Source organism: Aythya marila, assembly GCF_965140915.1.
Source record: "Aythya marila genome assembly, chromosome: 2".
NCBI lineage: Eukaryota > Metazoa > Chordata > Aves > Anseriformes > Anatidae > Aythya > Aythya marila.
Window position 1 is genome coordinate 64,883,097 of NC_139043.1, and position 16,316 is coordinate 64,899,412.

The following is a 16,316-nucleotide window of genomic DNA, read 5'->3' on the forward strand; positions in this document are numbered from 1 at the left end:
CTGGATATGGGAGTTAATCTGTGAACAACACAGCCTAGCTCACATTCAGCTTCATTCCTGATGTTTTCAAGCTTTGCTTCCCACCCTTTTCCTCCAGCTGTTTTATGTGTGCTCATCCTTGTTATTTTCAAAGGTGATGCTGCTTTTAATTTGCATCTTCGAGTTTTCTACTGGAACTTGTTTGTTAAATTGATTTTATAAACTTTTGCAAGAATGCAACGTTAGGGCATAGCAGAAAAAACAACTGGATTTGAAAATTACAGCATGAATCCCAGGTCAATATGAAACTTCCATGGATGTGTGGCCCTACAGCGTGTCAGACTTCTTTCTTGAAGCAGCTGAACACATTAAAAATTTCATGGTAACTTCAAATTGCATTCCAGCTGCATTATTCTGGGATCCATCCATGCCTTGGATGCCCATAATAATGAGTTTGTTGATATAACGGCATGTTAATTGTATGCGTAAAAACTCTATTTCTTTCTTTCTTTCTTTTTTTTTTTTTTTTTCCCTGAATGAGTAAGACAAAGCCATATTTAGGGAGCAATTAACTTTGTCTAGCTGTAAATGAAGACTACCTGAAATGAAGTCTTATCAGAAGCTGATAGTAATTTGTAATGCAAAATCCTTACTACAGCAAGTGGCATTTTAACTAACATCTTGGCAAGTTTTGCAATTAAGAACACACAAAATTATTATTTTCTTGCTTAACAATATTTTAATTTTGATAAAAAATGGCTTTATAGTTCAAGATTACAAATGAAAAATATTTCATCTTGACCCTCTTGCTATTTTCCCTCAGGGAAGTTTTAAAATTTTCAGTTATGAAGAAGAAAAAATGGGGCAGATGGATGCTCACTGTACAAAAAGTTGAAGGATTCCCTCCCCACTTTATCATCACCGATGTTTTGAAATGGAAGGTTCTCCTCCAAGTGCCTGAAGAACATACTCTTTCTCTTATGGCAGATGAAAATGTGGATATATATACCATCAGCAAATCCTTTCAAGCTGCAAACAATTGGAACGATACTACAATGAATGAATCGAGTGCCTCTCCACCTACTAGGCTGCATCAAGAAGGTACAACGTAAGCAATGGTAAAGTCAGTAAACAAAATTTTACTGTAATATTTCATAACACAGATACTGTATTTCTCTTTGAAGTGTAAAGCTACCGTCTTACACAAGAAAGATGGACAGACCCTTTTCCAAGACTAATATGGATACAATAAATATGGAGTTTTACATACTAGATCTGTACACAGAAACTTTGTCCCACAGCCATAAAAATTTACATTTAACAGTGCAACATATAATTTAATCCTTTATTTATCTGACATAAGATGTTTACTTACTAAACACAAGCAACTACCTGGTTTTAATATACATATTTTATATATATATATTTTATATATATATATTCAACAATCTGTACAAGTTTCTAAACATAAAACTCCAAAAAGGCACAATTGTCTATACAACATGTACAAAAATGGCTGGAGCTGACAAGAAACAACAATTATTGGTCAAGAGTTCATGATTGCACAAATATTAGTAATGAGTTTGTGTCAGAAAAATGTGCTTTAAGGAAAGGAAGGTTTGCAAAGAAACCTGTAAGTGTTATAAAAAAAAAAAAAAAGAAACACAATGGAAAACAAAAACTAGGTTGCTATTACAAGTCTATCCTCATCGTCACTGCTGCCATCACTAAACTGCACCGTATTTTGCCTCCGGGGCAATGCTGTTGGCCTGTGTACCTGTCTATCCGGAGAGACAGTTTGATGGACCGGGGACTTGCTCAAAACGTCAGAATTCACCTTTAAGCAGGGCTCTGCCGGAGAAGCCCTTTTGACTTGTACCGAAGAGATGTTGCACTTTGGCTTGACATGGTTTGAGAGGTCAGTCTTTTCAGCATCTGCTTTCCCCGGTCTGTTGAGTCTTTCATAGTCACTCGCAGAGGCAGGCTCTGCAAGGCTCTTCCCGCTGTACCGCTGGCCACTGGGGACCACCTGAGGAGAAGCAGCCCTGGCCACCTTGCTGATGGTGGGGAAGCTGGCAGGAACAGGCTCTTGTGGAACGTCATTGGCTTTGCTGCCTGTGGCTGGTGTTTCAGAGGCTCCCTGCCCATCTGTGCTGACCGGACTGACGGAGGGGATGAGGGCGGGCAAGGCGATGTTCAGTATCTGCAAGCCAGGGATGTGTGCCTGAGGGCTGGGGTTGCCCTGCGGGGAAGCGCTGGCAGCCAAAACCTGGAGGCCCACAGCATTCAGAGTAATTCCTGGAGGGTGCATCTGGGGGGCTATGTTCGTATTTGTCAGGCCTAAGACATTCACCGTCTCCATGCTGAGGGGTGGAAGAGGCTGCAGGTTGGGCGTGTTGAGACCCTGGATGCCTGGCACGTTGATCTGTCCGATGGGAATACATGGCACGACGCTGTTCACTTCGGCAACCCCGACAGGATTCGCGGCAGTGCTAGAAGTAGCGCAACCCGCCTCGCCGAGGGCGCCTGTAGTTCTGTGGATTACACCGACAGCGGGAATAGTGAGCTGCACTGGCCCTGCCTGAATTGGCACGAAGGTGGAGTAGGTGGCCAGGCCGGCGGGGACCACTTGAAGACCCCCTACCGGTACCATGCTGTAGGGCGCCTTGGCTTGCTGCTGCGAATGCAGCGGGAGGTGGCTGAAGAGGTGGGTCTGGGGAGTCCTCAACTTGGCAGCACGTGGCGGGCACCTGGGCGGCTTCTCTTCTGGGATTTCAGCATAGGGCGATGCCGCTGTGGTCCGCATGCCCCGGTCTGTGGGTGATGAGGGGGAGCTGGTGGAGGACGTGCTCTGGGAGAGGACAAGAGAGACGCGTTAACAGGATGGCCACTACTACCCTTGCAGTTACATGGAAATGTGAGGTAGCTTGGCATGCTGCCCACCCTCTCGCACTCCCTTTTAGAAAAAAACAACAAGAAACTGGTTCAGAGTAAATGCTGCCCAGCTTGAACAATGAACTAATTTCCTTCCTTTATTTTTTCAACTCCTTCCTCACCCACTAATTGAATTTTCCTCTCACAATTACCCTGGCTCATTTCTCTTGAGCACCAGTACTCAAGAACATTGTTGAATATCCTCTGTACATGTTTCACATTTTTTTTTTTTTTTTAAGAGGGAGAAGGCTTTGGAGAGCTGTTTATTGTGGAAAACACCTCAGGCAAAATGGTTAAATAGATTGGCATTTTTGATGCACCAAGATCCTTTACTGGAGGCACTGCAGCCTCTGAAAGGCAAGGACAGCATTACAGCATGTTTATCCATGTATTATTCTAAACCGGAAAATAGGTGATAAGAAATTACAAGAGAAGGATGACAACTGCAGCATCCATGGAGGCTGATGTGACTGATGAATACTGGAGTGATATTAAGGATCCACATCCCATAGCTGCCCCAGCTTGCCTTGATTCCATGCACAGACCTGGACCAATAATCGTATTATATGCTCCCTTTTCTTCTCATACAGCCTCTGTTACTGACCAAGGCTGGCAACTCCTTTCCTAAAAACACCTAAAACAAGAAGTCTTAAACTGCAATTGCAGTCTTGCAATATCTTTTCATTGTAGGCGTATTCCAATACATAAAGAGTAGTGCAATATTAATTTGGTTTGTATAGTCCTAAATAGTAATTCTGTGGCTTTGACCAAACTCTGAAGAACACTCTAGAGCAGGCACAAAAACAAAATAGTAACAGAAATGCTTTTGAAAACTGCTAGTAGGAAATGTATTGGTTAAAGGAGAACACAATCTATTGACCATGCAGTGTCATACAGTCTAAATGGGAAGACACATGGCAGAAAGAAGTCAAAATCTATCTAAGGATTAAGTACTGTATGACAGCTCACAAGAAATCCTCATTAAGCTGGTACAGGTGTTTCTGAGGGAACACACAGCCTCCCTGAACTTTCTTGACCCCTTGTCTCGATGGCAAGAGGTTGGATCCACAAATACACACAACAGGAGCAGAGTATAGATTAAATATCAGACCCACAGATACCATTTTCATTTGGTCTAGGAAAGGAGATGGTTGACTCATAAGGAATTACTGCCTTGTATATTCATATACATGACTTTTATATATTAATGTGGAGAATCATTACAGCTATATTATAAAAGGCCTTTTAACACTTTCATTTCTGTGAATATTTTCTTAAGCCTTCAGTGGTTCTATCTGACGAGAGAGTAAAATCAGTCAAATAAATGTCTTTTTGGTATCTATTGGCAACAGCTGAAAATACAAAACACAAATATTATGTTCCTACCTTTTGTGGAAGCTGGCTGCAGTGACCAGAGACCAATGCATTTTATTCCCTATCCTACTACAAAATCGCTCCAACTCAAACCTACTACATGGACTCACAGTTCTTACCAGTAGGAACGAACATGTGTCATACAACGAAATGCAGCAATAATTTTTACTTTTTTTCCTTGTCCACAGTTCATTCTCTTATTTTTTAAATAAATTCAGTAGAAGAGATTTTCAAAGAACAAACAAGCTACTGAGTACTTAAACTATAATGAAATTTTTACTTACTGTTTATGCTTTTGAAAATTTCCTGTTGCTTATTTTTCTGTAACTGCATGCATATAATGCTTGTAAATTCATCACAGAGAATGCAGTAATTACTCCTTTATTTTAAACCATTGAATACTCTGCATCACATTTTTCTGAACACTACTCTGGGAAGCCCTACTGCCTTCATGGTCGCAGCAAGAATTCAAAACTTTCAAGAGATATCATTAGGATCAATCAAGTGTATGATTTAAAATGTCCCCATTAAAGTCCATTAAAATATTGTTGAATTGTAAAATCCCTAATACCTGCCAGTTTCCTTTGGTTTCCCTCTGTGCTTTCCAGCACCGGTTGCAAACATTACTGAATACACCTGCAGTCCTGCGCATAGACTGACCTCATCTTTCCTCATGCTCTGAAGAGCTCTATGTCTAGAGTAGGCACGGGCAATCAGTTCTTTTGTTACCAAAACATTCTTTCAGTTTGGGGAAAACTGATGGCATTGGGAACTCAGATCTCGGATCTGTGTTTGTCTCTCCTTTTGCTATTGTGCAAGGGCAATCTCCTAGCTTCCTTGAACATATGATGATCCTTTCTAATTCTACTGCTTAAGCATATTTGGAGGAGAGATAAACAACTGCACATTTTTATTTTTTTTTACAGTGATAAGGCAGAAACCTTTGGGACTAGATTAATTTCCCTTAGGAGTTACCAATAATTCTGTTGTCATATTTCGAAGTGAAATGACTTCTGAATTCTATCACTTTCCACTGAAAACTTCATAACCACAACCATATGTTCATTCCACATATCTGTTATATCCCTTCTCATTAGTAACACAATCTACCAGTTCCAGACTTCAGCTGAAATGACCTTGTTCCAAGTAATCCTTTGTATCAAAATTACAGAATTTTAAAAAACAGTGCTCCCACGACATTGTTGTTTCTACAGCCTGTACTTCAATCACTTTCAACTCTTTTAAAGCATCAGCCAACAACTCTAAGAATACAGGGAAAGGCAAACATTTTGATCTCTGAAAAGTCTCTAAAATGATCTTTAAAATCCTATTCTCTCCCCCCGAATTGGACACTCCTACCTTTGTAAGAACTGCAGTTGATACTAAGGAGTGGCCCATAGCTGCTTCTGGATCAGGGTAATCCACGGACATCTGGTGACCTGGAGATGTAGGAGCGACATCTGCCAGCATAGCACTAGCATTTTGGGGACCTGCTCCTCTCTCCTGGGCTTTATCCTCATGTGCTTCCTGGTGGGAGAACTCTACTGGCGACCTGGAGGTCCTGCTAATTGACTGCACCGTGCTAAGGACAGTCATCTTTGTCAGCAGTGCTTTCGGTAGACCATCCATTGAGTCTGTGTGAACCCCAGCAAAGCAGTCTGGCAGTCTGGTATCTTCATCAGCACTTGTGGCATCCTGCAGGCCGTGTCGAGAGGGGTGATGCTGGGGGCTGGCTGTCACTGAGGGGGTTGTGGATAGGACTGACTCGGCTTGGCTGTCTTCATCATCATCTTCGTTGTCATTTTCATCTTCATCTGCACCATCAGACTCCTCTGCATCAAACCCTGACCGGTCACAGCCAAATCTTTGTTTCTCACCTGCAAAAGTGAGAATTAAAAGTTAAGCTAATGAAGGTTGCAGACAGATTAGGAAAGAGGTAGAAGGGTAAAAGGTAGAAACACCAAAAAAACTCAGGACATGTGCATTTTTCAGTCACTTCCCATTGCATCAAAACAACCAAGAAAATTGTCACTTTGATTTTTCAGTGTACATATTTAATTCTACAGTTACATAATCTTTCATCTTCTGTTTTTGTGTTGTTTTCAACCTTTTGTATTTGGCTGTTTTAAGCTATGTATAGTTGTTTGCTCAAAGTCACCCTTCACTCTTTCGCTTGAGGAGAAGCAAGCAGATTCCTGCTTCATTAGGCTCCTAGTGACGACATACGAAGCTTGTCTGCCAACCTTCACTGTGGGATATTCTCTAGCTGGTTCTGACTCATAAGTGGGTGTCCTTGTACCTAATATGAATCACTGCTGCAAAAATTTTCGAAAGATACAAACAGAAAGACTGGAGGCTGTTAGTCAGGAATCTGTCTCATTAACAGGCAAGAGATCAAAATTAGACCATACCAGATTTCTTCACTTCGCTGTTTTGAAAGGATTATGAGCAAGTCACCAAAGATGTCTTAGGAGGCAAGAAATTTCATGCATTAGTAAGTATACAAACTTACTAATGCATGAAATTTTATTCATAAGAAGAAGCTCTCCTGACTTCATGTCTTAAAGCCAAACTGGATCAAATACTTTCTGCTGTCTATTGGTACATTTTTCTACAAAATATAGCTCTACTGCAGCTTTTAACCTCCTTTTATATCATAACTTGGAAAGAAAGAATCTTCTCTAGTAAAGACACAAAATCTCATCTGCTGTATCTGATTCCAAGCCAGACTGTCTGGGATCACATTTTATAGAAGACAAAATGCTTTGGATGCACTAATATTTCGTATTTGATTAAAGGTCTGTCTGCTAAGCTCCCCCCCAAAAATACCAGCATAAAAATCATTTGGCTCTGCAAAATAAGTGGCAGCTGGTTAGCTAAAATAAGAGGTCCTGTTCTAGGGAAATCTTTGCAGTAGCTTACCATCAGAATGAATGACCCTGAGAAAAATGAGACTTTTACAAGAAGGAGAAGGTATGACAAATATATTAGGCTGCTATGCTACCAAAACCAAAATAAGCATCTTGAGCTCCAGGTAAAATAAATGGGTTTAATTGAGCTACCTCTCAAAAAACTACCTACCACTATAAGCCTTTCAAATGAGCAGTGCAATTAGGAACAAGACTAATAGCTTCTTTGAAAAAACTCCCCTGTAGTGACTTTGCCCCTCTTTGCCTACACAGTAATTTGTATATTAACTAAATATAGAAACTATAGATTTTCTACATTTACTACAGCAGGCATGAAACTGAAATGTTATTAAAAATATGCTAAATACTCTAGGTCATTGGAATGGTGGGAACAAAAATGTTTTTTAGGATTTTATATAGTCTTCATTTAAAATTCTCATCTACAGACAAAGCTGTTAGAGAACAAAGTACATTTTAGTGGAAAAATTAATTCAGAAAAGTCCATTCCCAAAATATCAGAAGTAGGATTGTTAAAGATGTTATTAGCAAAACCACATAGAGTTGTTTAACAGTTTTTCTCTGTATTTCTGTCATTTTTCTTCCTCATACAAACATTTCTTCAACAGTAATTTGCAAAGCAAACAAATCTAAAATGTTAGAACCTCCACATATGTTTGAGTTCTGAATGGAACTCAGTGCCTCTGCAACAGATGTTGAAAATTTCTCCATGTGCTACATCTAAAGGGTAACACATTTCTTGCAACTTCTAAAATAACGCATGGAGCGTTACAAAGTCTTGGGTTTCAGACTGGACTTCCTCTCTATTTTGATCTCACTGTAGGGTACTCTTCTCTTTACTAACATCACATACCTATATTTCCTCTGGGAAATCCTACTGCTTCTTTTCTTTTCTTTCCCTCTCTCTACATGAATCACATTTTCTATGAAGTTGACTTCCATCATGAATGACTATCTCCACTGGCAAAAGAAACAACCTGAAATGATTAGAGTGATGCCACATTTTTAAAGGGAAAATACACGCTCAAACATTCCCTGATTTATAATATGAAACTACCCTTTCAAAATCAACATTTAAAAGCACACCAGGATTTATTACAAAACATTGCTTATGTATATCTTTTTTTGCATGTGCCTTCTAGAAGAAAAAAAAAACATGGAAAGGGAAAAGGGGAACCACGCGTGGTACAGATTCCTTAAAGGAATCCCTCTGTGGGATATCATTTCCCTCTATTGTTTCCCTGCTTACCTCCACCCTTTATGAGTTTGCCAGCTTCTATTTAAGTGTGGTTACCTGAGGCCAGCGCCTGCAATGTGGGTGAGGTGACAGTAATGAATGTGGTTCCCTTACTCTCACACTGTTTTGGAAACATCAGATGAAAAACAAACAAACAAAACAACCAAGAAAACCCAAATCTGTTTTCTTTCTCTGGCAATGCAAAATGGACTGCTCTTCCTTCTATACCCCTGTATGTCTTCTGAAACAAGAGGTGCCCAAACTTTTCTGCACGCGATCCCTTTAAGCTTCACTGTACAGAGGTGGAATTGTGTGAGGACCTGATTCTGGAGTTTGAGGTGTCAGAGGAACCAGGGAGGTTATGGGTCTACCCAAAGAAGGTATCGAAGCTGTGACTACTCATTACAGTGAAAGACTCTTTCCCAAGCACCATCTTGTTAACCACGGAGTTCTGGCCCAGTTCCATTTTGGTAACTGTGCTCAGCCCACTACAGATCACCTTGCAATTTTAATTGGGAAAAAAAAAATTGTTTGCTTCCTATCTTAAACTATGAACAATTACAACCATATGCTTATGTAGCTGATATATATAGCTAGAAATGACTCAATTTCCAAAGGGAACAGAACTGCTTCTGTGTTCAACTTTGTTTGAGGTTGTAAATCAGTGTGGGATATTTTAGAGCAAAGGATAAGTCATAAATTCAAATTCACTAGCATGTAAGGAAATAGCTTGTGCTGTGAAAATTCCCTGTTAAGAGGAAAGAAAAAAAAAACACAAAGGAAAAAAGTTTCACACTTAATAGGGAAGGCTCTTTTCCTTCAACACATGGCTGATCCAAAGCCTCTTCACGTCACTCTGCATATATCATTCAGCAAGGCATCTGCTATCAGGCAAAGCAAGTCCCCAGTGGGGTTCCCGGAGCACTTTCCTAGCACCTTCCTTCTCTCATTTCCAACCTTTGCTTAGGAAGCTTGCAAACATTACTGAAAATGCATATCCAAAGTCCTACATGAACCCAACCTGTAATTCTCATGTCTGAATGTCTGTAATTTCTCATGTCTGAAAAGCTGTTCTATGTTCTACTTCTCCTTCAAATTTGTAACTCTTATCATCTTAGAAGAAAGACTGTTCAATACAGCCTCAATTTTTGATAAAGACTGCTTATGGAAGAGTAAGGAATGTCTCTCATCCTCTGCCAACCGCTGCAATCTCTTCTTTTAAGCCCTTTACTTTCTGGACTTCGCAGGAAAACTTTGTACTTTCGACTATAGACAAAAATGCTTCAAAAATTAGTAACAGCTGGAAACAAAAGTGTACTAGAAAGGCTAACACAATTTTTGATCGAGGATTTTGCTAGCATTCCAGCTTTAATCATATTTAATACAATTAATATTTTTAATCCTATGTAGTGATGTAAACACAAAAATCATACCCAGATATCTTATTGCTTCATTTATTTTGTCCTTAAATCCTCAGATCGTTAATCAGGTAAGTATTTTGTTTATGGTGTTGTGCTAATTGGCTAAGGCTCTGTTATAATACTTTACCCCAAAGCAAGAAAGAAAAACCCTTCAAGTTCTTCAACACAATAGAATCAGTCGGAGTTATCGGCATCCTAATATGTCCGTTAGCAAACAGCCTGTGTCTGGTAAGTCTATATGCTACTTTTTTCGCAATGCTGTGAATTAGGTACCTGATACAGGGCTTTCTCTATGTACTTTAAAGTTCTTTATTTCAAAGGTTTTCCTGCGTGAATCCTTATTGTACATGATTTTAACAATGGTCATCTAGTTATTATTATATTGCAAAGTACCAGTAGAAATGTTCTTCAGAATCTAAACTTAGGAGTTTGTAATTTTAATTGACATATTATGACCAATTAGTCCATTATATGATCAGTTTTATCACGCCCTGGTCCTACAGGCTTAGTGGTTTCTGCACCAAATCCAATGACAGAGTTTGATGGCTTATAACTTGATCATATTTAGGCAGATTTTCACATGAAGAGCAAAATGTTTGTTTGTGTTCTTTCATTGCCATGAAGCCGTGAAAATATAAGTCCAGATTGCGTAAGTTTTATGAGTTTCTAAGCAAATGGAAACACGTACTTAGACTAAGTATAGGTATCACTATTAGATCTGCTTATACAGATTAAAGACATTTTACTTAGTATCTGTTGTCTACTGCCTATTTCCATCATTGATTCTCTCTGTACTAAATCTATAGGCTCTTAGCACTTGAGTAATTCAAAGCAGTGCTTATCAACTCAAATGGTGTAAGTGTCTTCAGTTACGGATTAATATAAAATCTATATAAAAGCATTTAGTAACAATGTATCTGTTCTCTCTCTCTTCTCCATCAAATTTAAGAAATATATATACAATATGACAATAAAGGCAGAAATATTTTGAGTACAGTATCATATAACCTTAACTTAAAAGTAAGTTCTGTATGTTATTAACACATTCTGTATTTTTCTAAACAAATACAACCTTAGATTTGCCTTTTGCCTATTGAATTACTCTTGCAACGAACTGTTCCACAACCATTCAAACAAATTTTAAAAAGTAAGGGTAAACAAAATACTGCTGGGTGAAACAATGGTAGCATCTATATCCAAATGTGTTGTCTCCTTGTCTTTTCAAGTCCTTTCACAGGCTTTACTTGACTGATTTCAGTCTTGCTTCAGCTATTGTCCACTGCTCATCATCACCACACAGGACTCATAGTGACATCTACTGGGTTAAATTCAGACTAGTAACAGCCAGTGCTCCTCAGAAATGAGAAGAAAAAAAAAAAAAAGAGCTTTTGATTTTCACTCCTAAGAGTACGGAAAATAAAGTAAAAATAACCTAAAAAAATAAGAGTAATCTCTGTTTCCTTAAAGAGATTATTTATGCCTAAATCTTCCAGGGTAACCTATATATTGTAAATCCACCCTACCATTAGCTAGTCTATTCTCAGGCTGTAGGTGTAAGGCTCCAGCATACTTAATATACATCTAGTTGAAGACTAGGCAGTGATACTAAAAAAAAATAACAATAAAAAATCATGTGAGTTACACAGAAACAGCTTTCCATTCTACTTTCAAAAGGAGGATATTATTGCAAGAATTTTCATTTATTTTTACTTATATGCAGGTGCAGTGAAAACACAGTGAGTCATGATTAAGCTAATGAACAGCCATGGAAACTAATTTAAGATCCAGTATGATAATAATATATAGCTAATTAACTTAGAAACACTGTATCTTTAGAAGGGTTTATTTAATATTGCAGAAAATGAGAGTTTTATACTATGTGTAGATATATATCTATGTAAGACACATGAAACTTAAAATTAGGCCTTCTTATAGGTACATCTGGAATGTTTCTGGATATTGTTTTCTATATACAATTTAAACAAGTTCTCCCCATTTACAGGCTTCATTATTTAATAACTCATCTTCACATTTACTTAGGCACACCCTACCACTCATGCATTAGCTTACATATGAAGTATTATGAGTTTAAAGTTAATAACTATTTTAATTTGAAGACAAATTGCTGTTTTTAAGACTGCATAGCAAAATGTTAACACAGCAAAAGAGGATATCCCCAGTTGCAGTCCATCACACTAAGCAGTTCACCTCATCTGACAATTTAATTCAGATATTAACATTCCTTACATTGTCACCCTGTATTTTGGTGACAAGAACATTCCACAGAGCAGAAGATGAAAGATAAATGGATAAGGGCATAGTTTTAAACACAAAAAGCCAGGCCAGAAAGTATTTACTAATACCCAGATGATGACAAGTCCACATACAAAGAATGCTATGTTAAGAGCTCTGATCACATATATTCTCCAACAGCTAGAGGGCATCTCTTTTTTTTTTTTTTTCCCTAGATGAGACAGCACAACAAAATTTCAGCTTCTCACATTACTGAAAAAACAGGTGTGTGCATGCCCATGTTCAGGATTGTACAGTTTTGCACTCCTTACTCAATGTGTGTGTGTTCATTATGTGTACTACCATCAGGGCTAAGCTAACTTCTGATATAAATCTGATACATTCAAATCATGACTATGCTTAAAAAATGCATAAAAGTAGAATTGCCAAATTCCTTAGCAGTAAAAGGTTGGTGGTTTTGTTAAATTTCTTGCTAACTCTCTGAAATGAATTCTCTAATTCAAAGTCTGACAGAAGATATACAGCTTAGTTATTTTAATGAAAGGTGTAGACATTTCTATTGCCATAAGAATAATCAGTATTTGGGTAAGAAACTAGACACAGACATTCTGCAGGTCAGGAAACCAGCCAACCTTGCACAGCCTACAGCAAAGATTTTTTTTTTCCCCGAGGTCATAATTATTTCTTATCAGATTTTCTGTACCTTTCTTCACATCATCTCACATTGTTTTCCAACTGAGGAAAGCCACTGGACCTCGCAGACCTCTGGCTTTGGCAGGGAACTCCTTCCCTGAGCCCTGCCCTGCCAGGAGAGGGGATGCCCTGCGGATGAACCCTGCCAGGTTGCCCTGCGGAAGGGGAGCCAAAAGGTGGTTGAAGCCACCTTTTCACTACGCAAGGAGACTGCCTACATGCCTCAAAAAACAGTCACATTCAAATGCAACCAGAAGATTAGTATGTATGGGATTTCAGAGAGTACAGCAGAACCATCTAAAATTAAAAAAAAAAAAAATGCAAATAATTTGCACTTTTTGTTTTCCTTCTGGCTCTGCTTTAAAGATGGGCCAACAGGAAGTTTCTGAATTATCATAAGAAACACCTTTCCATGCAGCTAGGTAAGCTGAGAGATTAAATCATATTTTTGAAGTGTACGGCTACTCATTGAATGTCCACCGATAATTGTAAATACACTGTGTTGTGCAGCAGCTAGAGAGGCTGGACTGGGATGGCTGTGGCAGACACGTGTTTGTCATGGGCTTAATTACCCTGCTTCTTGGATGGGATTTTTTTGTGCTGAACTTTGTGCTGCACAGCTGGTTTTGCTATGGGTACCTGAGCCAGATCATTTAGGGATCATAAAGATCATAATAGATCATATAAAATAAGGATTAGAATAGATCATAAAGGTAGGGATTTCATCACCAAGTTGATGTTTGTTTCTGGGTTCTCAGTTAAAAAAAACAACCAACCAACCAACCAACCAACCAACCAAAAAAAGTGTTCCCTGTTCTGTTTGGAAAAAAAATGCACTGAAAAAAATTGAATTTCTGGAATAATTTCATGCAATTAGTGGCAAACCCTAGCAAATGTTTGTCTTTTGTGTTTTTTTTTTTTTGTTTTGTTTTGTTTTTCCTGTTTGTTGTTTTTGTTTGTTTTTCCTCAAAATACAATATTTTAATTTACTAAGTAACTACTGTGCTGAAACAAAGAACGTATTTCAGGGAATATATAGCATATTTATAGTATGGTTAAATACACCTGTAATAGACCATTACACAATATATAAGGACACTTTCAGTTATATAGTACTAGAGACAAAGAAGAACAATCTTTCCACAACTGTTTGAAATGGCTTTTTTCTACAGGATGTTACTGAAAAATCAACATTTTAAACAATAACCATTACATTATAACTGCACAAGTATGTAATTGGGAATACCAACTTAATAAAATATTTTCAGTTCCTAGAAAATGGACATACTTTGTGGTTTACAAAACTGAATAAAACGTTGAAAGCTACAGAATAATGTTTAAAAAAGTGGTGACAATTTTTCTGTCAAGCAAATGCTGAAAATGTTAATGAACAGCATTTATTTATGAGGAAAGGATAGTAAATTGTCCTGCTGCCTATCTTTTGTGTTGTTTGGTACCTCAATTGCAAAGGGGAAAAAGGTTTTAACCTTACTAAAAAGGAATATAACTAACAATGCTAAAAATAGAAAATGCAAGTTTATTAGTATGTAGTGCACTATATACCTAGAACTGAATCATCCTAGTTGAGTCATATACCCAACATAATTTAGAATTAGATTCAAGATGATTCTCTTATTCTACTAGCAGTTGTCATATGGGAGCAAGTGCATTTATCTTTCTTGCCCTTTACTGTTTAAATGAATACCCCACTGCTTTTGTTTCTCAAAACATTATCTACAATCTAATAAACTATTCCACTGGAAAAAAAAAAAATACAAGGCAAGGCAACAGGACTCAAATCCCTGTTGAGAAGTGGGAGGAAGCAGAAAATGCCTCCACTGCATCAAGACACGTTGAGACCCAAATTGAAGTCCTAACACAAAAACCTGTCTTACATCTCACTGCATCTGATGCAGCTACATCTTTCTTACCATGCTGAGCAAAGCCTACATGACCCCAGCGTGGCCCTCCTTGACTGTCCTCAATCTCACCTCCTTTTCAGTAGAGTTGTCTTGGTATGCAGAAAGTGCAGAATTTCAATTACTAACAAGTAATCTTGATAATACTCTTGGCACTAATGGAAGAGTAGAACAGGTCAAGATGAAAAACAGGTTGAAAATCTGTTGATTTATGCCCAATTATTTGTGAAGGACAGCACTCTATACCTGAAGATAATCAGCCTCCTTGAAAAGCCTGTGCAAAGAACTCAGCAAATATATGTATTTCTGTGGGGTGTGTTATTGATACAATTTACCATATTTGTATTCAAAAGTTTGACAATTTCATGAACAACTATTTTCAAAAAATACTACATTTTCCTTTTCTTTTCCCCCTAGACACAGCTGTTCTTCTGGTACTTTCAATCTTCTCATATTTATCTGTGAAACTGATAAAGTTAAACTGCATAGCACTGTGAAAAATTCAGCAGCAAAGTATGTTTAGCATATGTTTGTCATTTATTTTGGTGAAGGTTTTTCCAATATTTTTTGTTCTCTTTGACTAGCTTCTAAGATTTTTATCACTGTATCTTTTCCCTCTACAAGAATTTAAAAGCTTTGGAAAAGAAAGGGTAAGACACCAGGATGATAAAATAAATACCACAATGCAGAAAAGAAAAGATTTTAAATTCTTACCAAATTCTTCTTCTCCATCTTGGTCATCTATTAAGCCTACTGAGACTCCCAAATCCATGCATTTCTTGCTATGTGCCTTTGACTTCATATGTTTTGTCAAATTTCCTTAGGAAAAAAGAAACCAAAAATGAAATGCTCTTTGACTATACAAATATACACCAATATACACACATCCACATCTCATTCAGTTACATTTACAACCAACTGTATAATTTAATTGAACGCCTGACAGAGCCTTACCCCTCAATGTAAGTTTATCAAGGGCTATGGCAGATTCATCATCATGAATGCTACTAGTTCCCAGGCTCAGTTCTTTACTGAAATAGAATAGGGTGGAAATCATAGAAAATGATGCATTTTGCATGTGTGTAAAACATCCCTCAAGTCTTTCTGATAAATATAAATAAAGGCTGATTCAATCTTCAAAATTATATTGACAGAAAACTACCATGTGAAACTAAAGTTCATATCCTGCAGCTCTTTTAGTATGTGATGGTATCTATCATTTCCACTGCCAACCTAAACAACGAGATTAATTTTATCCATAATAAGAACCTGAAAATACTTGCTTTCAATCTCAAAAATCAACGCATATCTACTGAGAGGCTCCATGAGCTACTGTTCCTTCTTCCTTTGGAAAGAAAGTATGGCAAATATCATCCAAAAAAAAGTTAAAATCGATTAGAGAGTTATAATTGATGAGTATGTTGAATGTATATAAGTAACAACTCACTTTACACAATATTATCTTACAGTTTCTTTGAGACATTTAAATGAAAGTTACAGTGGGTGAAATACAGATTCACCCACTATAGTTATAGAATATTACATATTACATTAATTACGTAATTAACACATAATTACA

General features: G+C 37.7%; 1 protein-coding gene across 8 annotated transcripts in view; it reads right to left on the reverse strand.

The window, feature by feature from the left end:
• The window catches only part of HIVEP1 (HIVEP zinc finger 1), a 123,072-nt gene that overhangs the window by 4,903 nt on the left and 101,853 nt on the right, over positions 1 to 16,316 (reverse strand). For 6 of the 8 annotated variants that reach the window (XM_082754640.1, XM_082754636.1, XM_082754638.1 and 3 more), the window contains 3 exons: positions 15,452 to 15,556; positions 5,647 to 6,164; positions 1,099 to 2,830 (listed from right to left, as the gene is read on the reverse strand). In XM_082754640.1, coding sequence (XP_082610766.1) covers positions 1,661 to 2,830; positions 5,647 to 6,164; positions 15,452 to 15,556 — 1,793 coding nt within the window. In that variant the 3' untranslated portion in view covers positions 1,099 to 1,660. Of the gene's footprint in view, positions 1 to 1,098; positions 2,831 to 5,646; positions 6,165 to 15,451; positions 15,557 to 16,316 lie in introns of those variants that run through there. The other 2 variants (XM_082754642.1, XM_082754643.1) reach the window with 1 other exon arrangement.